We start from the raw sequence: 24,037 nt of genomic DNA on the forward strand, positions 1-24,037 counted from the left end.
GCACATTAATTAAACTCACTCTTTTATTCTGCAGATGTCTGTGGACATTGCTGATTTTCTTTTCCATATAATCACCTATATATTTTTTGCATATTTCCAGTAGACACTGCTGTGTGTATATATAGATATTTAAATACAGAGACTTAGCATATAAAACTTGAAATTCAGTTACCCATTTTTCAGCTGACCAGTGTCCAGCAACAGAAGGACCACCATTGAAGAAGCAGTATCATTTCATTCTAAAGCTTTTTTGCCCCAATGACTTGTACAACTACAGTTAGATTCACATTTATCATAGTCAAAGATTTTTTTTAAATGTACAAAATCTCAAGAAAACCCGAAGATGTTGTTTTCAAGCTGAATTTGGAATATGTTCACAAGTATCTTTTTAAGTTGGTTGAGTTGGTTTGGGTTTGCATGAGAGATTTGTCAGGCATTTCACATCTCTGCCTCAGAGTTGTAGTGATTGCCTTTTTTAGTGAAATGCTGTCAAACTTAGCTGGCCATTAGCAATATTCTGAAGTTGAGGGTACATTAAGCAGACTTCATTCCATGCATTGATGAGGATGGCCTAAACCTATCAGGGCAATTAATGAATGAGGGCTGCTTCAGAAGATATTCCTGGGTTTGGTCTGTTTACCCACTGTTTCCCTAGAAAGCTCTGCAGCTCTGAGCTGACCATGAGAACCTGATGTGGCTTATGAACCCAGCACTGCCATGCTTTTCCACTTAGCAAATGCTCTTACACCCTCTTGAGATAAGACAGGGGCAGCTCTGCTGTGTGGGAAGCACAGTGCCTCTTGCTAAGTGGCCAGTTCAAATTAGATAGGGCAGGAGCACAGATATAAGGGCACTTCCTACTTGACTGGCAGCTTTTAATGGATCCCAAGTGAGGGGAATGATTGCTCTGTGAACAGCTTTAGGGGGCTGCTGGTTAAGAACTTTCACACGCCTCATTTGGCCTCTTTCCAGCTCGAGGTAAAAGGGGGAAGGGTGCAGGAGGAATGTGCTTGGAAGGGGGATTTATCCCTGAGCAGTCAAATTCAACTGCTGTATGAAAATCTTCCATTCTTACTTGCTAGATAGCTCTGCTTTCTCTTCATCAAGGAGGGTTTCTGTTCACAAAGAACAGCCAGGAAAGTTATCCAGACAGATTCTTTTCAGACTGGAATCTGCACATCTGATGGATATTGAAGAGGCTGTGGTATCTGAAAAGAATACAAGGCAGCTACATTGATTGGACTAGTTATTAGACATTGCCTACGACATTTTTATAGAACAGTATTTTCTTAAGATGTGATAATCCATCATTTTACCCTCTGTGGGTAAACCAAATAGTAAGAAAGATAGAAAAAAAAATGTCTGTTAAATTAGAAGCATCACTGGTTTTCACTTGCACAGGTAACACACTTTCGGATCATAATCTTGGTAACAGATATTGTATGAAACTGGGGTACATAGTGCAAACTCAGTAAATAACCAAAGCTGATGGATATAATGGCTAAAGACAGTTTTGCTTGGTGATGGAAGTGAAATGTAACTGTGTTGATTCTATTAAAATAGCCTTTGCTATTGCCCTGTGTACAGGACAGCAGAGTGACATCAGATTGAGTCACAGAATCACAGAGTGGGTCAGGCTGGAAGGGACCACAGTGGGTCATCAGGTCCAGCCTCCCTGCTCAAGCAAGGGCATCCCAGAGCATGGGACACAGGATTGTGTCCAGACAGTGCCAGAATGTCCTCAGTGAGGGAGACTCCACACCCTCCCTGGACAATCTGTTCCAGTGCTTGGTTACCAGCACAGGAAAGTAGTTCTTCCTCATGTTCAGGTGGAGCTTCTGTGCATCAGTTTCTGCCCATGGCCTCTTGTCCTATTGCCTGGCACCACCAAAAACCTGGCTCCATCCTCTGACACCCTCCCTTCAGATACTCAGACATTGATAAGGTCCCCTTCTCAAGGCTGAACAGGCCCAGCTCCCTCAGCCTGTCCTTGCAAGAGACGCTCCAGTCCCCTCACCATTTTTGTTGCTTTTCACTGGCTCCTCTTCAGGATCTCCATGTCCCTTTTGTCCTGAGGAGCCCAGAACTGGACACAGCACTCCAGCTGTGGCCTCACCAGGGCAGAGCAGAGGGGCAGGATCGTTTCCTTTGACCTGCTGTAAATGTTCTTCCTAATCCACCTCAGGATACTCTTGGCCACAAGGACACACTGGCAGCTCATGGACAGCTTGTTCCCAGCAGGTCAGCCCCAGACTGTGATGGTACGTGGGCTTATTCCTCCCCAGGTGCAGTGCCCTGCACTCGCCTTGGCAGAATTTCCAACACTTCTTCCCTGCCCATCTTTCCAACCTGTTGAGGTCCCTCTGAAGGGACACAGCTCTCTGGGGTATTGGCCACTCCTGCCAGCTTTGTGTCATCAGTGAACTTGCTGAGGAGGCATCTGCCCCTTCATCCAAGTCATTGGTGAGTAAGTTAAACAAAACTGGGCCCAGAACTGACCCTTGGAGAATACCACTAGTGACAAGCCTCCAACTAGACCCAGCACCACTAATTAGAGCCCTCTGGGATCTGCCCTTCAGCCAGTTGTCCATCCACCTCCTTGTCCACTCATCCCATCCTGATATAACAAAGCATTATTTTTGTATGTGTGTTTATATATGCAAACAGAGGGTGCACAGGTTTTTACTAAAGCACATGACCTCACTCTCTCTGGTGCAGGTTTCTTGCCTGACTCCTCTCCCCTGGCTGCCCGTGGGTGTGGCAGCACCCTGATGTGCTGGGGTGGGCTGCTGAGCTCAGCAGGACACAGAGCCTGACATTAGTTAGCTGCTTAGCCATGCCTCTTAGATCCTCACACTCTACAGAAACTAATCCATGTAAAACAGTGTTAGAAACAAAATAAGTGAGCCCTGACAGCCTTATTAAAAGGGGGTTGAAGCCAAAGTCTTTGTTGAAAGTAATGCCAGCACCCTGTTTGTTGACTCAGAGATTATCTCACTCCTTATTCATTAGCAGGGTCAGAGGTGTCCTATTGAAAAGATATCCCCAGCCCACTAACAAACAGCAGGTGCAGCCTCTGCCTGGGAACACGAGGAGAAGTTGCTGGGACTTTGGCAAGGCTTCCCAGCTCTCCTTGCCCGGCACCTCATTTTATGGAAAGGAGGCCCTAAGCCCAGTTCTTCCTTAATTTTTCATCAGCTGCAAACCTTAGAGGTTTGCATTACTGCAGTTTTGAATATGTGCCCACAAACATCTAGAAAAAATGAAGCAGTATTCTTGTGGAAGGTCACAGAAAAGGGTACCAGTAGGCACTTATGCACTTGAGCTCTATATCTTTGTCAAAAAAAGTAGAAATGGCTCTTCAGATACTTTTTATGGGAACTGGATAACTCTAGTTTGGATTGCATTGAGGAACAATGATTATATTCAGATTGAGTAATGTATAATGAAATAAAATAGTGCTTTATTAAAATCCTTTGATTTCAGTTTTTTGGTTTGTTATATAGAGTCTGGCCTACTTAATAAAAGTCATTGACTTTTCAAAACTATTGAAGACTATACCTTAACTATGTAAAACATTATAAAAAATTAAATTTTAACTCTCTGATGAAGATATGTCTATCCAATTTCTGCAGTAGAGATGCAATCATCTTAGAATTGTGTTTTGGAATAATTTGAAGCTATTCTCTTTAGAACATGGTAATTGCATACTTAATTTACAATGAAATGTTTGTTGGCAAAAGGAGCTAAAAATATATATTGGCATTGCTTTTGGACAAGTTGTGAACAGACACCTTTTATCAGAAAAAGTTTTTTTTTTGTAACTTAGAGGCTGATTTTTGCCTTCATCACTGCTTGGATCTCAGGCTGTTAGTCACATTCATATTTTCTGAAAAATCCCTTTGCCTAGGATTTTTCTCCTGGGAAGCTGAGAAGCCTCAGAGAAAAAGGAAAACAATAATTATCTCATTTGCTTCTCCTCTGTTTTGCTCATGTGGAAAGTGTTTGGAGATAGTTTATCCAACAGGTGACTGTTGCATTGGATTCTGCTGTGAGTTGTTTTCACTCTTTGGCCAATCAGTGCCAAGCTGTGTTGGGACTCTGGAAAGAGTCACGAGTTTTCATTATGATCTTTTTAGCATTCTGTCAGTATCCTTTCTGTATTCTTTAGTATAGTTTAGTATAGCATTCTTTAATATAATATAGTATCATAAAATTAGCCTTCTGGGAACATGGAGTCAGATTCATCATTCCTCCCTTTGTCTTGGGGGACCCAGCAAATACAATACCAGTGTCCTTGGTTTCTTTCTAGATGGTTGGTACATTATAGGCCAGGAGTACAAGGGAAAGAGTGTTCAGGTTTCTTCCACTGTGAAGCTGGACAAGATTGTAACTTAGAGGCTGATCTTTGCCTTCATCACTGCTTGGCTCTCAGGCTGTTCTCACTGTCTCTGCTCTGTCCTTTCAGATAATTCAGCCCCTCTTAGAACTTGACCAGAACCGCAGCAAGTTGAAGTTGTACATCGGCCATCTGACAGCCCTGTGCCACGAGCGCGACCCCCTGATCCTGCGTGGGCTCACCCCGCCTGCCTCCTACCACCTGGATGATGACCAGGCAGCCTGGGAGAAGGAGCTGCACAAGATGACCCAGGAGCAGGTGAGTTTGTGGGCTCCAGCTCTGAACAAGGACCCGAGCTTGCTGATCGAGGCTTTACTGATGTGCCACACCCAAATGTGGTGAAATCGTGTTGTGAGTGGTGAAAGCAGGTAGCAAAGATGAACTCTTCAGCTGATAAAAGGAGTCAATAATTTTTTAAACCATTGCCATTTATTATTTATTATGGAATTTCATCTGCTCTTTTATCCATACTTGGGGCCATGCATTTCCACACTCATGGGAAATCAAATTGCAAAACACCACTTTTGCCATGTTTTAACTGTTAACAAATTTTAGCTGCTCTCTATAATTCAATGTAGTCATCAAGATCTTAAATCTTACTTTAATTATATAAACCATATATATTTTAATTGACACATTTTTATTAGTCTCTTTATATAAGTGAATGAAATGTCCTTACCTGCTGTTACAGAATGGTAATTTCTACTGCTTACCCACCTTACCTTCCTACCTGAATCAAGATTGGACTCAGTGTGCTGGATGTGATACACCCATGCTTATACACACACACAGTGACTTCAGAAACCCACCTGTATATTTCCAGGAGTTTTGGAATACAGAACTGAAAGGGTTTAATAAGAGTTTGTCAGATGCTGTCTCCACAAGAGGCTGTCAATCTAGTTATAAATCATCTACTGAAATAATCTTCCTTTCTCCCAGCTCTGGTAATGTCTTGCCTTCCTTAATCCCTCCATTGGCAGTTTTTTATCTCTTGTTTGTGGACTATAATTCACCATTCCCTACAACCTTTTTTCTAACTCGTTCCTATTTCTCTTTTCAATACTGTTCTCTTGTACCAGAACTAAATGTGACTAGTTTTGTCTTTTTAACCCTGACTTTGGATTATAATGCCAAGTCTTTAACTATTCACTTTCATATGTTTTATACCAAACTCTATCCAGTGTGCACACAAGCTGCTGTAAGGCCCTTACAGTAAAAAGGGAATTTGTGGGTCAGTGAACATACATTGAGCTTGTCTTGAACACTTCACCTCTGGTTTTGTTCCTTTGTGATCTTAAAACTAATTTCCTGGAACTTTCGACTCAAGACTGAATTTTGATTCAAGAATTGGAGAGAGCAGTGAAATTGCAGGAAACCAACAGAAGCATGTCTGAAAATTCAAAAAGAGCAGACCTCTGGAGATAAATACGCCTGTAACAGGGCTGAGATGGTACACAACAGTCATGCTCTCTTTCTGTACCTGTCTTCATACTGTCACTGATTCAGCAGGTGCTGTGTGCCTCCCTCAATATCTACATTTGCCTCTATAGGTATGACACATTCCTCTTCCCTTCACAGCCTCCTGGCTTCTGTAATCACTGATAGAGGATTCAAATTTCTTCAGTTTTATGCATGCCATCCTCCTCTGTTAAAGCCTTACAGCTCCTATGGTATAAATCAAAACACGAGGCATATTATTTGGAACCACCTTGTCTGTCAGATTGGGATGGAGCAGTGGGTGACAAAACCTGTAAGCATGTAAGGGAGGCACTTCTGAAAATTAGAGTGGATATGGGCAAAGTTTGGATATCACTGAAATAAATTGCCTCATTAATTATAGCCATGTAGTCTTCATATACAGTCAGGATCTTGGGGACAGGTGGTATTTGCTATTTGATCAAGAGATGTGGGTAAAGAAAACAAAAAAAGCTTTCTTTGTCAAGTTCTTCTGAATAGTAAGCCCAAAGATACTATTTCCCATTAAAACTTTGCTAGTCCATTAGCAACATTTATGGGTTACACAGTAAAGAAAGCATTGTGAGAAATTGTGAGAAAAGGGAGTTACCTAAGCTGTTCTGGAAAGAGAATTCTTTTTCTGTCCTCTCACATTATTGTCTTAATTCTGCACTGCTGTCACCACAGTTGTTTAAAGTTACTTCTCCATTCACGATTCCCAAGCATAAATAATGTCAGCTAAAATAAAATGTAGCTGTCTCTTCTGCTTTCCCATACTCACTCAGATGGTATTTAAGAAGCTTCAGTTGCAAAACACAAACTAATGATATATTTCAATTTACAAAGCAGACTTTTCATTTAAGCCACGGAGCTTTTCTGTTTCTAGCTGCAGAGTTTCCTTTGTGCTTAAAGTATTCCCATGGGGGGTGGGAATCAGTTCTCCAGATTTGCAGAAGCCCATCACAGAATACCCATTTTGCATCTTTGGAATTTTAATGAGTTTTGTAAATTACCTCAAATCCAGTGCATTAAATTCACTCCTGTCCCTTCTAATATGATCTTCTGTAGATAATGCTTTACAAGCCTCAGTGGGAAAAAATTAATCCCCTTGAATGTTAAGAAGTGCTAACATGATTAGGGAGGATACATTTAACCAACACCAATAATATTTAAGCATGATGCCAACGTATCCACTTCTCACCAATGAGATTGCCTAGTTTGGTTTGGTTGCTTTGGGGTTTTTTTAATAAATAGTTAAGAATTCTTTTCTGTACTGCTGCTTTTGGAGCTGTTATTTCCCTCTGCAACAACTTTTATTGACCAAGGTTGGTTTGCTATGTTTCATCATGGCCAATATACTTGGTAGATCTTTCATCCCTGCTGGAGAGGTTCAGGTACAAACAGGAGGAGTTTTCTGTGGCTTCTTTTGGTAGATACAACTGGTATATGAAGTAGATTTAACCTTCTCACTCTCCTAGTGCACCCACAGTAACTAATGTACAAATACTTGTTGGAAAAGTATCTGCCAGCATCAACACCGTGGATCTAAGGGGAATTTGTTGCTGCATAAATAATTTTGTAGTCTCAAAGTCTGACTGATAATTGGTGCCTCTTATCCATAGTAGTGTCTCGACACTACCATTAAGTTCAGTGATAGTCCTTAGTGACTTCAACTGATCACAAACTGTGCTGAGTTGGAAAGGACCCACAAGGATCATCGAGTCCAACTCTTATCCCTGCACAAGACATTCCCAAAAATCACAGCAGGTGCCTGAGAGCATTATCCAAACACTTCTTGAACTCTGTCAGGCTTGGGGCTGTGACCACATCCCTGGGGAAGATTGATTGTAATCAAGCTGTGGGGCCAAGGTACTATATCATTCTTTGTTGGCATTTTATCAAAGACATTGTGTAGGCTGACTTATTGTAGTACAATTTTGGTTCATTTGTAATGAAGAGCTGGAGCCAGTACTTAGGAGTATATGGTGTCTCAGAAGCTAATCTAAAATAATATATCAGACTAAGCTGTGGATAGTAAAGGATCTCCAGAGCTCAGAACCATGTCATTAAGTTATTCCTGTGGTGGAAAACGTCCCTTTGAGTCTGTTCTGACCCAAAGTCCCCAAATAAGCTACCCAGTGCTGTTTCTGGAACTGTGTTCCTTCAACCAGTTCATGTCCTATTTGACTTTTCTTATTAAAAAACTGAAGTTACCAGAAGGAAAGAGGAATGTTCCAAGTCTTGACACTCAGAAATAAAAATTCCATTCATTCATTATAAGTAATTGCATTATCCTAGCAATTTCTAATAAATGCCATATTTTCTTTCACTTTGTCCTAGAGGTATCATTATGTTAATGTCCTTGAGCTCTGTAGAATGACTGCTCTGTTTCACATTTCAGATAGTTGCCTGTAAGTGTGGGATTTTAGTCCTTTATGAAAGGAAATGGCATTAAGAACATAATTATATGGTCCACACTTTCATTTATAGTTAGGGTTTTATTTTGCTCTTATCTGTTCAAAAAAAAAAAAAAAGAATGGAGTAGAAACTGGAATTTGCTGAAAATCCTCACTTGAGTGTGCCAGAGGTGTTGCACTGCACTGGGGTTGAGAGGCAGCAGTGTGAGAAAGTAAAAAGAGCCAAAAAAACCAAAGGAACCAGGTATTAGAAGTAGGCAGCAGTATTAGGTTTGTTAGTAGCTTAAGGTCTATCAGCAATGTTTCTTAGCACCTCAAATCCAGCTGTAAATGTGCAGAGCCTTGTATTACAGAGAATTTCTTATTTTTAATAGGTCCTGAACTGATATTTGGAAAAAAAAAATCGTCAACAGAAGATCTATACAATTAAAATCATTTTCTTTACCCTAGGGGCATTTTTTCCCCTGGCTCCCTGCCATCAGAGGCTCTTTCCAGCCGTGTCCAGCATGTCCTGGCTTCCTCAGGCTGGGGGTCCTGCCCGTTTCTGCTGGCCCTTAAGCACCAGTTTGTTCCCTGTTCAACCTCTGTTCCTCCAGAGGTGTTCCTGGCAGCATTTGCATTGTGACCTGGGCATCAGCAGCAGTTTTGGAGACCTGGGCAGGTACATTTCCACCAGAGGCTCTCTCAGAAGTCACCTGCTGTGGGAGCTGGTCTCACCCCACTACCAAATGGTATCTGTGAGATACAGAGAAAGGCTCTTCTGAAAAATCCTTATGATCATCCAAGACCCTTTGTTGTGCAGAAAGGTTGTCTTCCCTTTCCCTGTGCACCAGCTTCAGCTGAAGCACAGGCCTTCTAGGGATTCCTGCTTACTAATCCTCTCCCAAGAAATCAGGAATGCCTTTTCTGCTCAGCTGCCCAAAGCAGAGGAAGGAAAAAGGTGATAATGTCACCTCACTGTTGCAGTCACAACCTGCTGTGTCAGCTAAAGAGTCATGGCTTGGTTCCAAGGAGCAGCATTTACCTTGCACTTAATTCACATTTCAGCCTCCACAGAGCAATGGTAAGCTTTTTGTACAAAAGGACACCAAACCTCATACCTGTAGCTGTCAAATTTCATTTTAAAACTGCATATTTGATTGTTAAATCCCGAAAATATTCAGCACATATTTTGATTTGTTATACAAACAATATTGCAAGTGGGATAAACTTTACTCTAAAGTACAAATAGTCATTTTATAAACATCCTGTGTACTTCTTTGTTCAGATTCTGCTTGTGTTCATCTGTGAGGAATTACTCAACTTACTTAGTTTCTGTAAAGAAATTACTCTGCTATAATTTGCATTTAGTCATTCTAAATTACTCTGTTACTTCAGAGTTTACCCTTGTCTTCCTTCTCTGACTGCTCTTCTATTAGCTTGTTATCTTCCCCCACTTGATTTATGTCATTTATTTTTAATTTGTAATCTTATGGGAATGCATAATGTATTTTAAAGTTAAACAGTCCACTTCTGGTCTCTGTTAGAAATTAGAAGTAATAATTGCAACAATTTATATCCTTCTTCATGTGCAAATCTATTTCCTGAGTTCGGTTGAGAAAGCAATGGATATGGGAATTCTCTAAAATTGTTACATTATAAAGTATTTTAAACGTTTATATTTAATGGTTTGGGTGAGGATGAGAACAGTGTCATAGTCCTTAAATACTGCTTAAAATCACAAGTGTTATCTGTAAGTTAGCCATAATGCCATGACATCACTCACTTTTATTTGTCCATGAAATTGCTAATATTAATTACAATACCTACTATCAATCAGGAACGTTAACAACTCCTAACTTGAAATGAGGTATAAAGGGAAAAACACTGATTTCAGGACATCCTCAAGCGTTTTGTGTGTGTGTGGTGTGTCAGAAAATGAGAGTGGTCTCATTAGAAGCATTCCCTACAAGCAGAAGGTACGAGCCCAAGCTGTTCCCTTGTTTTCTCAAGGCCAGCTCCCCTCTCCTTGTGTTTAGCAGGAAATTCTGTTACTCTGGCCCTTGCTCAGACACCTTGGTCCTTGTGCCACCTTTGAGCAGCATCTCCTGATGCTGAGCTACAGCTGTGGATTCTGCTTGCCTTTATATCTCTTTTCAGGTTAAGAATAGCTAATGTTAATGATGGATAGTATATATTTTAATTAAAATTAGTGATTCCATGCACAAATAAAAATGGGCAATGTGCATAGTAGATATTATTTCAAAAGACAAGACTGTTTCATTTGAAATCTTACTTTAATTTTTAAATGCATGTTTTTTAAATATTTTGAAAGAGCTAACATAAACCCCAAATTTACAGATAGAGCAGAAATATTTAAGGGTTTACATTAAAAATTTTTATTCTTTTGGTTTTGAAATTTGTCAGACTGGATTTCCATACTCATAACCCTTTATTTTGGCTCCTTTATAGGTACGTAGTTGAGAAATGAAGGTTTATATGTAATTAACTCTCACTGCATCAAACACATGTATTTACACTGGTTTGTCTGGGTCGATGCAAAAGCTCTTGACCATTTGCCTGAGCTACAGTGAAGTTTAACTTGAGACAAAACAAAGGTTTAGATTAAATCAGTGTAAGTTCTTATTGGTGCTTACTTGTGCTACTTTAGGCTCTAAATGTATTTTTCAGACTAACCACAACCTGATCCAGAAACACTTGAACTTTGGAGAAACATAATTTTATATTCTGGTATTGTATCCTTAGAGAAGTTCTCCACTAACTTTCTTTTTGTGCTGCTCTACAAGCTCTTCATATTCTGTATTCAGTTTACTGTCCATAGCCCAAGATGAGATACTAATTTATCTGTGTTTGCCCCTTTTAATCAGTGTTTCAGTGGAATTGTTAATGAGGCAAAAATCACGCTGGGAGTATAAGTAAGTTTTAAAGACTCTTAGTTTAATTATGCTTTGTTTGCATCATGGGAAAAGCCGAGGCCATGAAGGTTCTGCAGAGCAGCAGCAGCACAATTCACCCAGTTTGCATATAAAACCATAGCACATCCTATTTCTTAACTATGAAGTTATTTTCATATGAATCATTCATATGACTCTGAGTGTCTACTAATCTTTAAATAAGTCCTGAACTATCTTGGAACAGAGAAGCTAAATTCATGGTGAATTGGTAGGGATTTTTTTTCAGTGACGGAGTTTAACTATAAATGGAAAATTATTCCTGTCATGACTTGCTCTAAACACAGGAAGGAAGGCAGCAGTGCTGAAAAGTGTCTGAATCTATTGCAGATTATCTGCAAGCTTTCTTTCCCCTGAGATGCTGAAGGCCATTTCTGTTCTTCTGTCCAGAGATAAATACTATTAAGCACTTCTGGGGTCCGTGCTGTCCTTTTCTTTCTGAGCTGTCTATTCTTACTTGTCATCAACTAGACAAAAAACATATCTGGCTTTGCCTTCTCATTTTTGGTCATTTCTATGAGGCAAGTGTGTGAATCTCCTCATATCCTCAACTGGAAATGCCAACAAAAAAAGGATTGTTCTCATTTCTTTATTTTCCTAGAAAAATGGCATGGGGAGGATAACACCATGTGTCAGCTTGCATTCACTGAAAAAGAAAAAAAATCTAGGAAATCAGGAGCAGAACTGATATTCCCTAAAATTTGGACTTTGAAACATGCAGGTGAATCCAGTTATGCCACTGAGAACTGGATGTTCCCCTTGCTTGGTGGAGGACTGACGTGTGCTGCTCCCAGCTGCTGCCGAGAGGAGTGACGTCAATGGAGATGATGTCCCTGCTCTAGAAATGCTGCCACCAGCCATATTGTCAATTAAGATGTCTTTGTTGAAGCAGGAATCACATTATTAAATCTAGCTGTTCTGAAGCTAGCAAACTCAACTCAAGGCTATCATTGCTATTTTTCCAAAGACGTTTCATCACAGACATCTGCCAGCCAGCTGTGTAGACTTTCTGTCTGTGCTAATTTGTAAAGTATTGTTGCTGGCCTTCAGCATTGAGAACCATCTCCTTTTGGGCTCTTGATGGTCAAAAACTCTCTTCTTGGAAATATTTTCTTCCTCTGGTTAAGTTGGTTGCTTTTGTTTGGTTGCATTTGATTTATTGGCTTTGGCATCAGCTTATTTTGTTGGGCTTATCTTGATTTTATAAGGCATCTTATAAATACATAAATGCTGACTAGTAGAGCAAGAAACTGAGACTTCACTGATGTTGCAGTATTGCCCCACTGAAGACAACATCCTGCAGGATTCTCCTTTGTCCACCAACCCTCTTACAGTTTTGAAGTTCAATCTCTTGCAGGTGCTTTAATATTTCATTAATTTAATTGCTTTGTCCTTTCTTGGAGCTTCACCTGGAGGATTTGGCTGAAAGGCCAGGAAGAGGGGTGCTGGCTGGGCAGGTGGTGGTGGTGCAGGACCTCTGCTTTCCCTGCTAACACTGCCCTCTCCTGGTTCTCCTGCTGTGGACTGAGACCAAGACCCTTGCAGGTGCCAGATAAGAAAAGGAGAATGATAACGCTGGCTGTTTCTCCTGTTGCTTGCTCTCTCCCAGCTCCATGGCCTCCCATCCTTCTGATGGATGGCACCATGCAATCTTTGTGCTGGCCCAAGAAGGCACAAGGCCCTTTCTCAGAGTTGTAGGCTCAGAGGATTCCCAGGAATGCACCAGGGGTGGGATGGTTTGCAGGCTGCTGTGCCTGGGGCCACCTGCAGCGCTGGGATCTCACCAGGCTTACAACCCCAGACTCAGAAGCAGTCCTTGAATCCCAGTCCCCTGGCTTTTAGTAGCCAACACCACTCCTGGCTGCTTGTTCTGACTCTCCCAGTCCTGCTTGCTGACTGCACCTTTCCATCCATTGTGAGTTCCTCACTAATACCTCTGCCGGGTTGCTGGACCCAGGCTGATCGCCCATCCACAGCCTGCCATTCCGTGCCATTATGGGTTACTGCTGAGCCCCCCCTTTCTCTCCCAGAGCCCTACCCGAGCCCAGAGTGCTCCCCTCCCTCTTTTCCCCATTCCCAGCTCATGTCACTCCACAGAGCAGGATCAGGTTGCCTTTGCATTGTGATTCTTGGCAGGAGCCCCTCTCGGGTTCCTCTGGCTGTTCTGCGAGCGCAGCAGCCAGTAGGAACAAAGCACATAAGAACACATTAAACTAACATTCAGCATGCAAAGCCCCAATAATTTACTATATGCTACCCTGCCTAGTAAAGGGAACAGTGTAGCATGCTTGCCCTTTTAATTTCCTTTCTCACACTTTTGTCTACAGAAGCCTGCACCATAACTTTCTTAAAAAGCATTTTTATTTATTCCATAGTCATTCTTAGGCTGTTTGTTTTAAAGTAGTGTTTCTTGCAGAAACAATCTGCTGTGCTTTGCTTGATACTATCACTAAACAGAGACATGCTGTTGTATCTGATTAGAATTTTAATTGTAGAAATCTAACCTTTGCCACTGCATTGTGCTCTTAAAGTGGTAAAATGATCCCTGCTGTGCTGCTGCCTGATAGTTCTCTCTTTTTAAAACCTGCATTGAGCAGTGTTACAGAAGTGCCAAACTCAGATCAACAAATTTGTATACTGATGAACAGTTATCCCTTCAGGCATGAAAAATGCCAGTTTGACATTCTTTCCATGTCTTGTATTAACATAGTAGAGTTCCAATAAAAATCCTAATGAATTAGAAATAAGAAACGTTACAGAACTGACAGATAGTATTGCATTTTATAAAACCACACAAATTTTAAAAGAAGGTTCAAATAAGATAAGATAGTTGCTCACAGCAGCTCAAAGTGACAAAGAAGTTTGGCTTCAGAAGCTGGAAATAAGCTTCAGAATCCATCTTGAGTGTATGTACCTGCTACATATGTGCTTGTCTTATATGCATAGGGAATATACTTCATTAGAAGAAATCCTATCACTAAACAAATAAAAGAGCTTTTTTTGGTGTATATAGTACAGGGCAGGGCTGTCTGCTTGGAAGCTTTTCCAGTCTATCTGTCCATACCATCTGACCTCATGAGGGATGCTGCTTCTCCTTGTTCTCTGAGGTCCTTAGACCACTATGAGTACAGTAATCCCTAAAATGCTTGCACAAATTACAGCCTTCCTTGGGATTTTGCACAGTTCACAGGCCACCATGGACTTTATCAATTGCTGGGCAGCTGAGCAGGTTACTGAAGGCAGATGTTTCCTGCTCTTTATTAAGACTCTGTGGGCCCCTAAATCTGGCAATGGCATTAGGCTCAAAGCTAAAAGCTGTGTTTGCACATGTTGTGTGACATGGTTTGGGACACCACTTGTTGGAGAAACTGTTTATAAACTGTAGACAGAGTGAATAATACAAAGTTTGCAATTCTGTGTCCCGTTCTGAGCCAGTTATAGGGATCTGAAGAACGAATGACCCAACAGGAAATGCAGAGTTAGTAAACAAAAATCGTGTATGTTCCACTGCAATTGTGTGTTGTCATCTTCTGGCTGAGTTAGGAAAGAGAGTTTCTGAAAATTAGTAATTCCTTGGGAAAAATAGAATTCTGGTTAACTTTGGGTGCATTATGTGACATTATTGACATAATTATGTGACATTCCTATTGATTTCATATCAGGAATAATAATAATTCTCAAGTAATGACCTATTAAACATCCCATTGTTCATTAATAAAAGTCAAGCTATTTAAGGCAATACACTAGCAAGCTGCTGTATTGCTCCTGGAATATGGTTGCCTTCAGAAAAAAAAAAACTCTACAGAGAAAGTTTTCCTTATATTTATTATAGAACAATGTATTCAGGAGTAGTTAAGTCATGTGGACATGGTCTTTACTGGGAAGGTGACAAACCTGGTCCTGTAGAAGGAAAAAGTGAAATAAAGAGGATGGAGAGCATTCAGTTCCAGGCGAGGGAGTCACCAAGGGAAGATGGAGGTGCTGGAAGTGCCCAGCATGTGTCACTTCATTGTATTTTCTGAGACCCCCAGACGAAGGAAGGAATGATGAATCTGACTCCATGTTCTCAGAAGGCTAATTTATTATTTTATGATACTATATTATATTAAAGAATACTATACTACACTATACCAAAGAATACAGAAGGGATACTTACAGAATGCTAAAAAGATCATAATGAAAACTCGTGACTCTTTCCAGAGTCCCGACACAGCCTGGCACTGATTGGCCAAAGAGTGAAAACAACTCACACCAAAAATCCAATGCAACAATCACCTGTGGGTAAACAATCCCCAAACACTTTCCACATGAGCAAAACAGAGGAGAAGCAAATGAGATAAGAATTTTTTTCCTTTTTCTCTGAGGCTTCTCAGCTTCCCAGGAGAAAAATCCTGGGTGAAGGGATTTTTCTTAAAAATTGAATGTAATAGAAAACCTCTGTTAGTTCCCTTCCCAAAGTGGTGGTATGGCCGAGCCTGCTGGGCAGGGCTGTCACACAGTGAGCACATTTCAGAGCAGGGGCTGACCGTGTCTCTGTGTGTCCCTGCAGCTGCACAGCGAGCTGGAGAAGGCAGAGAGGGAGAGCGTGGAGCTGCAGGAGTTCGCCAACGCCATCCTGCAGCAGATCGCGGATCACTGCCCCGACATCCTGGAGCAGGTCGTCAACGCCCTCGAGGAGTCCTCGTGACCCTGGCCACCAGTCCACAGAGCAGCACACCAGCGGCTGAGCCCAGGCAGAACACGGAGCCATGGGAGTGGAGAGCAGTGTGGAAGACAGAACATGGAGTAGAAACTTCTGGTGCACCTTTGACAAAGAAAACAAAGGCAAAAAAAAGAAAAACCCTTCTAAAAACTACATGCTCTCTAGGTTCTTCCAGTCTATGATTAATCAGCCATTTTTGTATTCATCTTCTCACTGCCTTTCTACTTTAGAATGCAATTCCCCATTGACTTTGTTGGTGGTGACTTTTGGATACAGCTAAGCAGAGCTCTTCCAAGTCTACTGAGCAAAGAAGAGGGGATCCACTGAACACAAGCAGCTCTAGTTCTCCATGAGGTTGCAGAAGAGTAGCCCTCACCTTTCATTAATATATTGCTTTTTCCTTCTTGTCTTCTTTCCTCCTTCCTGTTTTTTTTATTTTCATGAAAGCTGAAAGCCTGAATTTCATAGTGCTAAAACCAAACCTGAGTGTGCTCTGATTATGGCTCATGGCTAGCCAGCATCAGCTAGCTCAGGTCTTGCTGCCTGTCTCAATGTTTCTTATGTTCTTAAATAACAGAGTGAGGAAAGGAGAGTTTCTCTCCTTGCTCCTGTTAGTCATTTCATCTAGCAGCTGAGAAAAAAAGGTAGGTATACTGGTACTTTCTGTTTACTTAACTTGGAATTTTATAGTTCACTGGTCTGACGCTGAATTGCTAGGTGGGCCATTTTTTGAGGTAACTGTTTTCATCTTTTGGTTTTTGGGGGGGTTTAGATGAGGTTTCTCATCATAGGTCTGTGTCTCCTATGTTCTTACTCTATAGAGAGCTCTCTCCCTTCAAGCAGGTGTGGTCAACAGGTCAGTTCCCAGCTTTAACTTGTACAGTTTGTCCAGTTTTTCAGGCTGTGACTTTGTGAACACTGACTGTCATCAGAATAGTCTTAAGCATTCTGTAAATGAGAAATTTGCATCATTTAGCTTAAAATTATAATTTTAAAGCTAAGTTAGGTAAACCAGTAGCATATTTCTTACTATAATTATAATTTAATTTATTTTGGTTTAGCTGACATTGACAAGGAATGAGTTTGAGTTCAGAGCAATAACCCTTATAAAGAGGAGCATCTCTGCTGGAGTTGGCACCCAGCTGAGTAGATAGGTGTAAAATCACAGCTTTACTTAAACCAGTGCAATTCTTCTGTGTATATGAGAGGCCTTAGTTTTATTCCCATCCACCTTTGACACTCGTTACAGCTCCTGCTGATAGGTAATGTGACCTGAAATCCCAGATCAGTTTGTCGTCGTGGTAGCAAGTCAGAAATCCTGTTTTATGAGTAGGACTTGGGTGTTCATTCTTGGACTATGCATTAATGGGGAGACACGTTTTTTTCCTGGCTGCCAGTGGTTATGTGTGTCTGGGGGCATCTGCAGGACAGAGCCCTGTAACATGTCCCCATGTGTTCCTTAAAGGAGCTGCTCCCTTTGACTGGCTCATGTTACTTCAGAGAGCGAGGGGAAGGCAAAAGGAGACCAAATAACACAGCAGTGGAAGATATCTTGGTTTTCTAGTCAATAGCTAATTATGAGTCTTCTCAGTAAACCTCCCATTCAGAGCCTGCAATTTAATTCCATATAGCTTACTACATTCTGAGCTTCATCCCTAAGCTAAGGAAAATGTTCCAGGCCTTTTCAAGAAAGCTGCATTTCTTACATCTCTCACATCCACAGCACAGCTCTCCTGTAGGTCTTTCACACATTGTTTTTATCTTTAGAAGTGACCAATTGCTTTCCAAGAAAGGAGATCAGCAAAAGTTTGAGTAAGGGAAGATGTACCTTGTAGTTTTTTTTCCAAACAAGCACTGAAAATTGGGCAAAACTGAAACTTTATGTAGAGAGAGACTCTCTACATAAGAGAGTAGATTCTACTGAAAACTAGCTAATTTAAAATAAATCACATCCCCATTGATTCTACTGTAATAATTCAGCAGAAGGAGCTGCATTCATAGCCAGGATGTCTAGGAAGAAGTAAGTCTCAAAAGAAGAGGCAAATCACTCCTTTTCCAACTTTGGAATTACCAGTGCTTTGCAAATCAGGAGAATTTAGTTCTTCCTGTAATAGCAGCCTGTGTCTGAAGGGGGTTTTTTTGTGTCGTGTGTGAGGGGAGCAGTGGGAACCTGAATGTGGGGAAGGAGGGAATGCCGGAAGGCCCGCAGACAGTGACTGTACACACTGCTGGGCTGTGCCTCATCCCAGAGCCACCCCTCTGGTCCCATTCTTTGAGTCAGCATGTTTCGATGGGAGCTGTTGTTTTGAAATCTTCCCTCTTGCATTTTCTTCATCACCCCTAATTACTCACTCAAGGAATTTAATGCCGCCTGTAAAAGCATCAGAGCCATCAGCCCAGCATCATCGGCCACCGCCACCCCTCCTGACTCTCTCATTAACTTATATGGTCAAATCTCCAGCTGCCCTGGTTCCCTGCTGTAAAACAATCCTTCCTCTGTGAGAAGCTGTGGAATTTCCCTTATTGATGGTTCAAATGGCTCCTGCTTGTAAACCTCTTACTGAGATGTTCCTTGATAGTGTTTCTGCTGGAGGCAGGGGCAGGGGGAGGGGATGGGAGTGAGGGGTGATCACTTCAGGCTGTTATTTCAATTCCCTGGCTTTACTGCATTGCCCACACATCGCAGGGAAGTGCTGCTGCTTCTTCAGCATCTCTAACTCAGCTTGTGGCTGCATTTCTATAGTCCAAAGTGCCCCAGCCAAAGGCCTGGTGCTGTCACGGCAGCGTGTGCAGGATCTGTGCATCAGCAGCCGGGTGAAGCTCACTGTTTACACATCTCCTGGCCTCTTCCCAGGGAGGATTTGTCAAGCCTGGCTGCTTTTCACGCTGGCCATTTGGTCCTTTATCTGCCAGCCACACACCTGCTGTTCCTTCCATCTGAATTGCTGGGCCCTGGTGATTTTTGTTGTTAACCACTGTTATCTCCTAGGTCTTGTAGGTTTCCCATCTTAAAGATTGATCTTAGACCTCTGTGAAGTGCTTTCAGGGAGGGAGCAGATCTCATTTAGGAACAGTATTGATCTGATTTGTTCTCCATTGAACTATTTCAGGTAACCTCTCTGATCCTGTGTCGACAGAGATCCTGTGAATAGCTTGAGGAACTTTGGGGTTTGGGAGGTACTGCTGGCCACAATTTATTGCTGAATGTGACCACTGAAAGCTTTTTCTTTTCACTCGTATGGAGTGCCACACCATTGGCCTTAAGGCAACAAAGGGTTTTTATTCCCATAACCCGTCATGGAATTACAGGCACATGGGAGAAGGGCCAAAAGTGGCATACCCTGCAACGCTCATCCAGTTGCCTAACCCACCACTGCTCTTTTAAGATCTTATTCCCAAGTGTCAGCAGCCAGGCAGATGCAGACAGTTCCCTACCACAGTAGTCCTGCAGAGCAGCAGCTCTAGGAAATCAGGGGCCCTTCCCAGGCACCCTGGGGAAATTTGCTTTTTCTTCTCCTGTTGAATGAAGTTCCATTTGCTACAGGAGCTGTGAAAGTTTTAACTGCTTTAATATTACTTTTTTTTTTTTTTTCTGAGCTGTCATTTGCAGAGAAACCGAGAGATGCAAGGACTCAGGAGCTGTTTGTAGAAAATTACGTAGGTCATTTTGGCAGGGCTTGGGCTAAAAAATAACTGAAGCCTCTGAAGCCCACGTACACTGTAAAAGCTGACACTGCAACCACGCTCGTTCATGATATCCATGAGTCCAAGTCCATACTTTCCTCTCAATCCAACCTCATGTAAAACACTAAAAGGACATAACACTAGAATAGCAGGGTGAGGACATGAGCACTGTTTGCCATTGGAAGAAGAATTACCCGGCATGCTCCCAGATGAAGCTCTAAGCTTCTCTAAGTATTCTCTCTCGTTTTGACTGCCTTTAACCAGCGTTCACTCCAGAAAATGCCAAACCCTCTTTGGAATATCCAGTTTTTGCCAAGTCCCGGGGCAGAAGGTGAAGGTCCGACGTGATGCGCGGAACCGCAGGCGCCATTTCTCGTTGCACGGCTGGAATATGCCTTCTCTTGAAAATTTCCTGGTATTTCAGGGCTCTGAAATTTGCACAAGGGAGCATAAATGTCATAAATCTTGTAGAGATAACCCTGGTTGTTAAACCAAAGGGGCGCCTCTTTTCATTTGCCCTGTAATTCCCATCCGTTCTGCTGCTAGTGCTCAATTTGTTGGGAAATTTGTACATCTGATGAGGGTTGACGGGGTTGAGTCCCCACTCCTGTACTAATTGCCAATTGCTGCCACTGCAGGGGTCTTTACAAAGGATGTAGAGTCATGCACTGATACCATTTTAAAGCAAAAATGTCACTACATACAATGACGTGTACATCCCTGAAATGACTCCAGTGAAATGCTAAAGGGAAAGAGTACAATCAAAGCGTCTGATACTGAAAGGAAGCTTCTCCTCAGCTCAACACCCCCACTGCAGGAGGGACCTGAAGAGGCCGTGGAAGGCTGTGGATAACCAACACTGCCCCAGCGGAGCCGGCGGGGTGGGAGGGCCGGGCACAGGGCATCGGGGGCATCGTGCCTGGCAAGGCCAACTCTGCTGACCCCTCTCATCTGCGTGGTGAGGAAGAGGAGTGTCAGGGGTTTTTTTAAAACAAAACGATGTTTTTAATTGTTTTTTCCACATAAATGGAAGGAACCGTACGCAACAGCAGATCCTTCTGAACAAAATGGCTGTATCCAATGGCTGACTATTTTTAAAACAAAAAAAAAAAAAGAGAAAAACTGTTTCAAAACTTTTTAGTGTCAAAAGCATAAACTCAGAAATCCTGACTTTTTCCAGTGTGTGTGGTGAGTGCTGTAACCCTGTCATCAGTATCTCCCCTGACTTTTTCAGGGGTGTTTTTTTCCTGTTTTGTTTTCTGCTTGTCGATATTGTCTGTGTGGTCCTCAGGCTGGGGCAGTTACCAACAATGTGTGTCTATTGTCGGTTTGAAACAAAAGATAGTAGTAGAACTGAAAAAGATGTGTTTTTAAAAATATATAAAAATAAATTTCATTAAAAGGAATTCAAGTAAAGAAGCGGCAAAGCCATGACTCCTCCTCTCGGGATTGTATGGAAAAGGATTTGTGGGCTTTTAATTATAACCAGTTGCCTTTCACAGGCTTTTGAGGTCCAAGGCAGCTTGGCCTCTTAGGAAATGTTACAAACCCTGTATAAATTCCTGCTTTCCCAGGTTTATACTGTACATGTGTAAGACAGAAATGGGCAGAATGAAACAGTATTTTGGAAGTCAATCTTTTCTGGTAACAGTTATCAACACCAGGTGTCCCCTAAGATGGGAACCACCGATGTGAACGGGCCAAACACTTTGGCCAAATTTTCTGTTTCCTCCATCCCACCCCTTGATGCCAGGGACGTGAGCAAGTGCAGATCAGCTAGTGCAGGTAGTTGAGTGTGGGTTCATTATCAAAGTTGTATTTCCTCGCCTCTGGTGTTGGTCACGTACCCGAGCACGTTATGGGGCAGCCACTTTCTGCTCTGGTGGCGTTGCTTGAAAGGAGCAACATGAGGCTAAGCTGGTGTGTAAGGTTAACAAAAAACCCTGACAAATCGCTTTACCTGTGGACATAGGTAAGGAATTTCATTAAGTGAATGTATTTTTATTATCAGAATTAACCATATGCTGTTTGTCCTCGTTTTGCAAGCTTCGTTCAGATCTTGAAAATCAAGTCAATGTGGTTTGCTTTTAAGTAGATATTCCCATTACACTCTTGGTGCTTTGGTAGGGTTTTTTGTTCAAAACCTTGGTTTCTTTCACTTGGAAACTGACAAAAAAATGGATCTATTGGTCATGTATACACTTATTTGTCATAAAATGGGCTTATCTTAAAAACCAAATTCGAAGCCAAATTTTAGAAGTAGACATTGTTCCTTTTATCCTCCCCATCTTCTCACCTCTCTGTGGACAAGGCCAAGTCCTCCTTCCCTCCCTGCCCAGGGGTGGCTGCGTTTGGCCCCCCATTACACACTCATTACAGTATAACTGGGGAGGCTTTAGTGTAAGATGCCTTTATTTGTCCAGATGCTGGAGGAGGATGAATCCAATGGGACCACAAACAGGGGAATAACTTCTGTGCTAGCCCAACATGCTGCTCCAAGCCCACTAAAACAGTATATTGCCGTTTCCTTCCGAGGCAGTGAGTGAGGAGAGCTGCTCACCAAGTTCACAAATCATCTGTGGAGTTGAATTCTGTGGGATGCCCCATCCACTCCACAGACACAGATCCCTCATTTGCTTCGGAAGAGACATGTTGCACTTTAGTGGAGGGGGAGGCAGGCTTTAGGGATGGGATCTAGACTACTTGAATTCCTTTTGGAAATGACAGCAGCGGGAGACATTGGTGTCCGTGATGCAAGTGCGCACGCTGCCTTCAACTTGTATGTGTTTTATTGCTGGAGTCATGTTACTGACAGGATAATGAAATTGCAAAGAAAATGTGTTATATTCAACTTTGCCTTGATAATATAAACACTTTGTTCATTTTTTTTTCTTCTTTTTTTATTCACAGACTAAGTTCATCAGGAAATTATAAAATTATTTAAAAATTCCGTGCCCTGTCTTTATTTCAGTGTGGGTTGCTTGGTGTCCTCTCCTGCGTGCCCAGGATGGGAGGGCAGGTAGGCTGCAGGGCTGCTCCCTGACACCAGGCTTGAGGTTCCAGTTTTTGCCCACCTGCACCAGTGGGACAAACCTGCTGGGGTTTGGCTGCACAGCATGCCTGGGAATGCTCATGGACACAGCTGGGGCTGCCTACAAGGTGAAGGTGAGCGACTGGCAATCACAGGGGTGTCCCAGATACCCCTGGACCTCACAGGTCAGGTGAGTGGAGATAAAATAGCTGCTGTTACAGTCAGCTGTCCCCTTTGTCTCTCCTGCCTGTTTCCCAAGTCAGTGACTTAAATGTTGCTAATGGGTGACTGAATTCCAGATGTGCATCCCGTGTTGCGTCAGTTTCGGGATCACATCTTCCCAAGCAACGTGCCTGGAAAGCCTTGCAGTGGGAAGGCCAGCAAGACTGTCCTATTGAACATGTTCCTGGTGAAACCTGGATGTGGATCCTGTCCCTCAGGAGCAGAGGAGAGTCATGGCTTTGTGACATAGGATGAGCTGTGCTCTCTGCAGCGCTGGTGGAAACGGGCTCTACCCAGTGTCCAGTCTCCAGATGAATTTTGATGACATGAGAAATGCCTGAGTAATGTCAGTATAAAAATCTCATTTTTCTGGGGTTTTTTGACTGTTCTAAAGAGAATAGCATTGCAACACTGGGTCCCACTGGTAGAACAATGTCCATGCTAAGCACACTCCACCAGATTCTCCGCAGCTATCCTGAAGCCCTGACAGCACAGACCTCCCCAAGTTGGGACACTTTCTAACCAGTTTCTCTCCGTTTCTTTCTCCTTTTGTCTGTCTGTACAGTCAGTTTTTCTCTGTGCTTTCTTGCTGGCCTTGTCTCTTCTGATTTTCCTCGATTCATAATTTCATAAGACTCTTGAGGTCCTGACTTGTTTCAGTACGAGTGACTGCATGTGTAACAGGAACAGGCGTCCTGAGCTCAGTGCCTGGACGTTCCCTTCCCTTTGCTGATTGGATTTCAATCACTTGGGCTTCAATCAGGCATGTAAAGCAGCGTGTGGAAAAAGGATGCGTGGGGATTAAGGGTCTCAGGAGCTTTGAAAGAAGGAGTCCGTCAGCCCCTTGGTTCCCAGTCTGGTTTATGTTTGCTCAGGCGTCTTTGGCTGAGAAGGGGATTCGTGATTCCTGTCAGGCCAGGGTGTGCCTGGCTTCTGCAGCACAGTCCAGATCAGCTGAATGAAACCACATGCCACATAAATTTAACCAGTTACTGCACAACAAGGTACCCATCAGTCTGATGATGGCACAAACAGCACTTCTGGAGGACTTGTCCCTTTTTAAAGGAGTAGTGAAAGGGCAGGATCCGAGTCAGCACCAGCAGCAGAGCACATCTGCAGGGAGAGCAGCACATCTGCAGGGAGAGCTGAGCTCAGGTCTGCAGCCCACACTGGCTC

The 24,037-nt window shown here is 42.5% G+C and overlaps 1 protein-coding gene across 14 annotated transcripts in view; it reads left to right on the forward strand.

Moving 5' to 3' along the window:
- Positions 1-22,555, forward strand: part of ERC1 (ELKS/RAB6-interacting/CAST family member 1) — a 280,579-nt gene extending 258,024 nt beyond the window's left edge. For 12 of the 14 annotated variants that reach the window (XM_038153889.1, XM_038153893.1, XM_038153899.1 and 9 more), the window contains 2 exons: positions 4,469-4,657; positions 15,772-22,555. In XM_038153889.1, the coding sequence (XP_038009817.1) occupies positions 4,469-4,657; positions 15,772-15,909 (327 nt within the window). In that variant the 3' untranslated portion in view covers positions 15,910-22,555. Of the gene's footprint in view, positions 1-4,468; positions 4,658-15,771 lie in introns of those variants that run through there. The other 2 variants (XM_038153901.1, XM_038153903.1) reach the window with 1 other exon arrangement.
- Positions 22,556-24,037: the final 1,482 nt, after the last annotated feature.

This window comes from Motacilla alba, chromosome 1A (genome assembly GCF_015832195.1).
Source record: "Motacilla alba alba isolate MOTALB_02 chromosome 1A, Motacilla_alba_V1.0_pri, whole genome shotgun sequence".
In the NCBI taxonomy this organism is placed as follows: domain Eukaryota; kingdom Metazoa; phylum Chordata; class Aves; order Passeriformes; family Motacillidae; genus Motacilla; species Motacilla alba.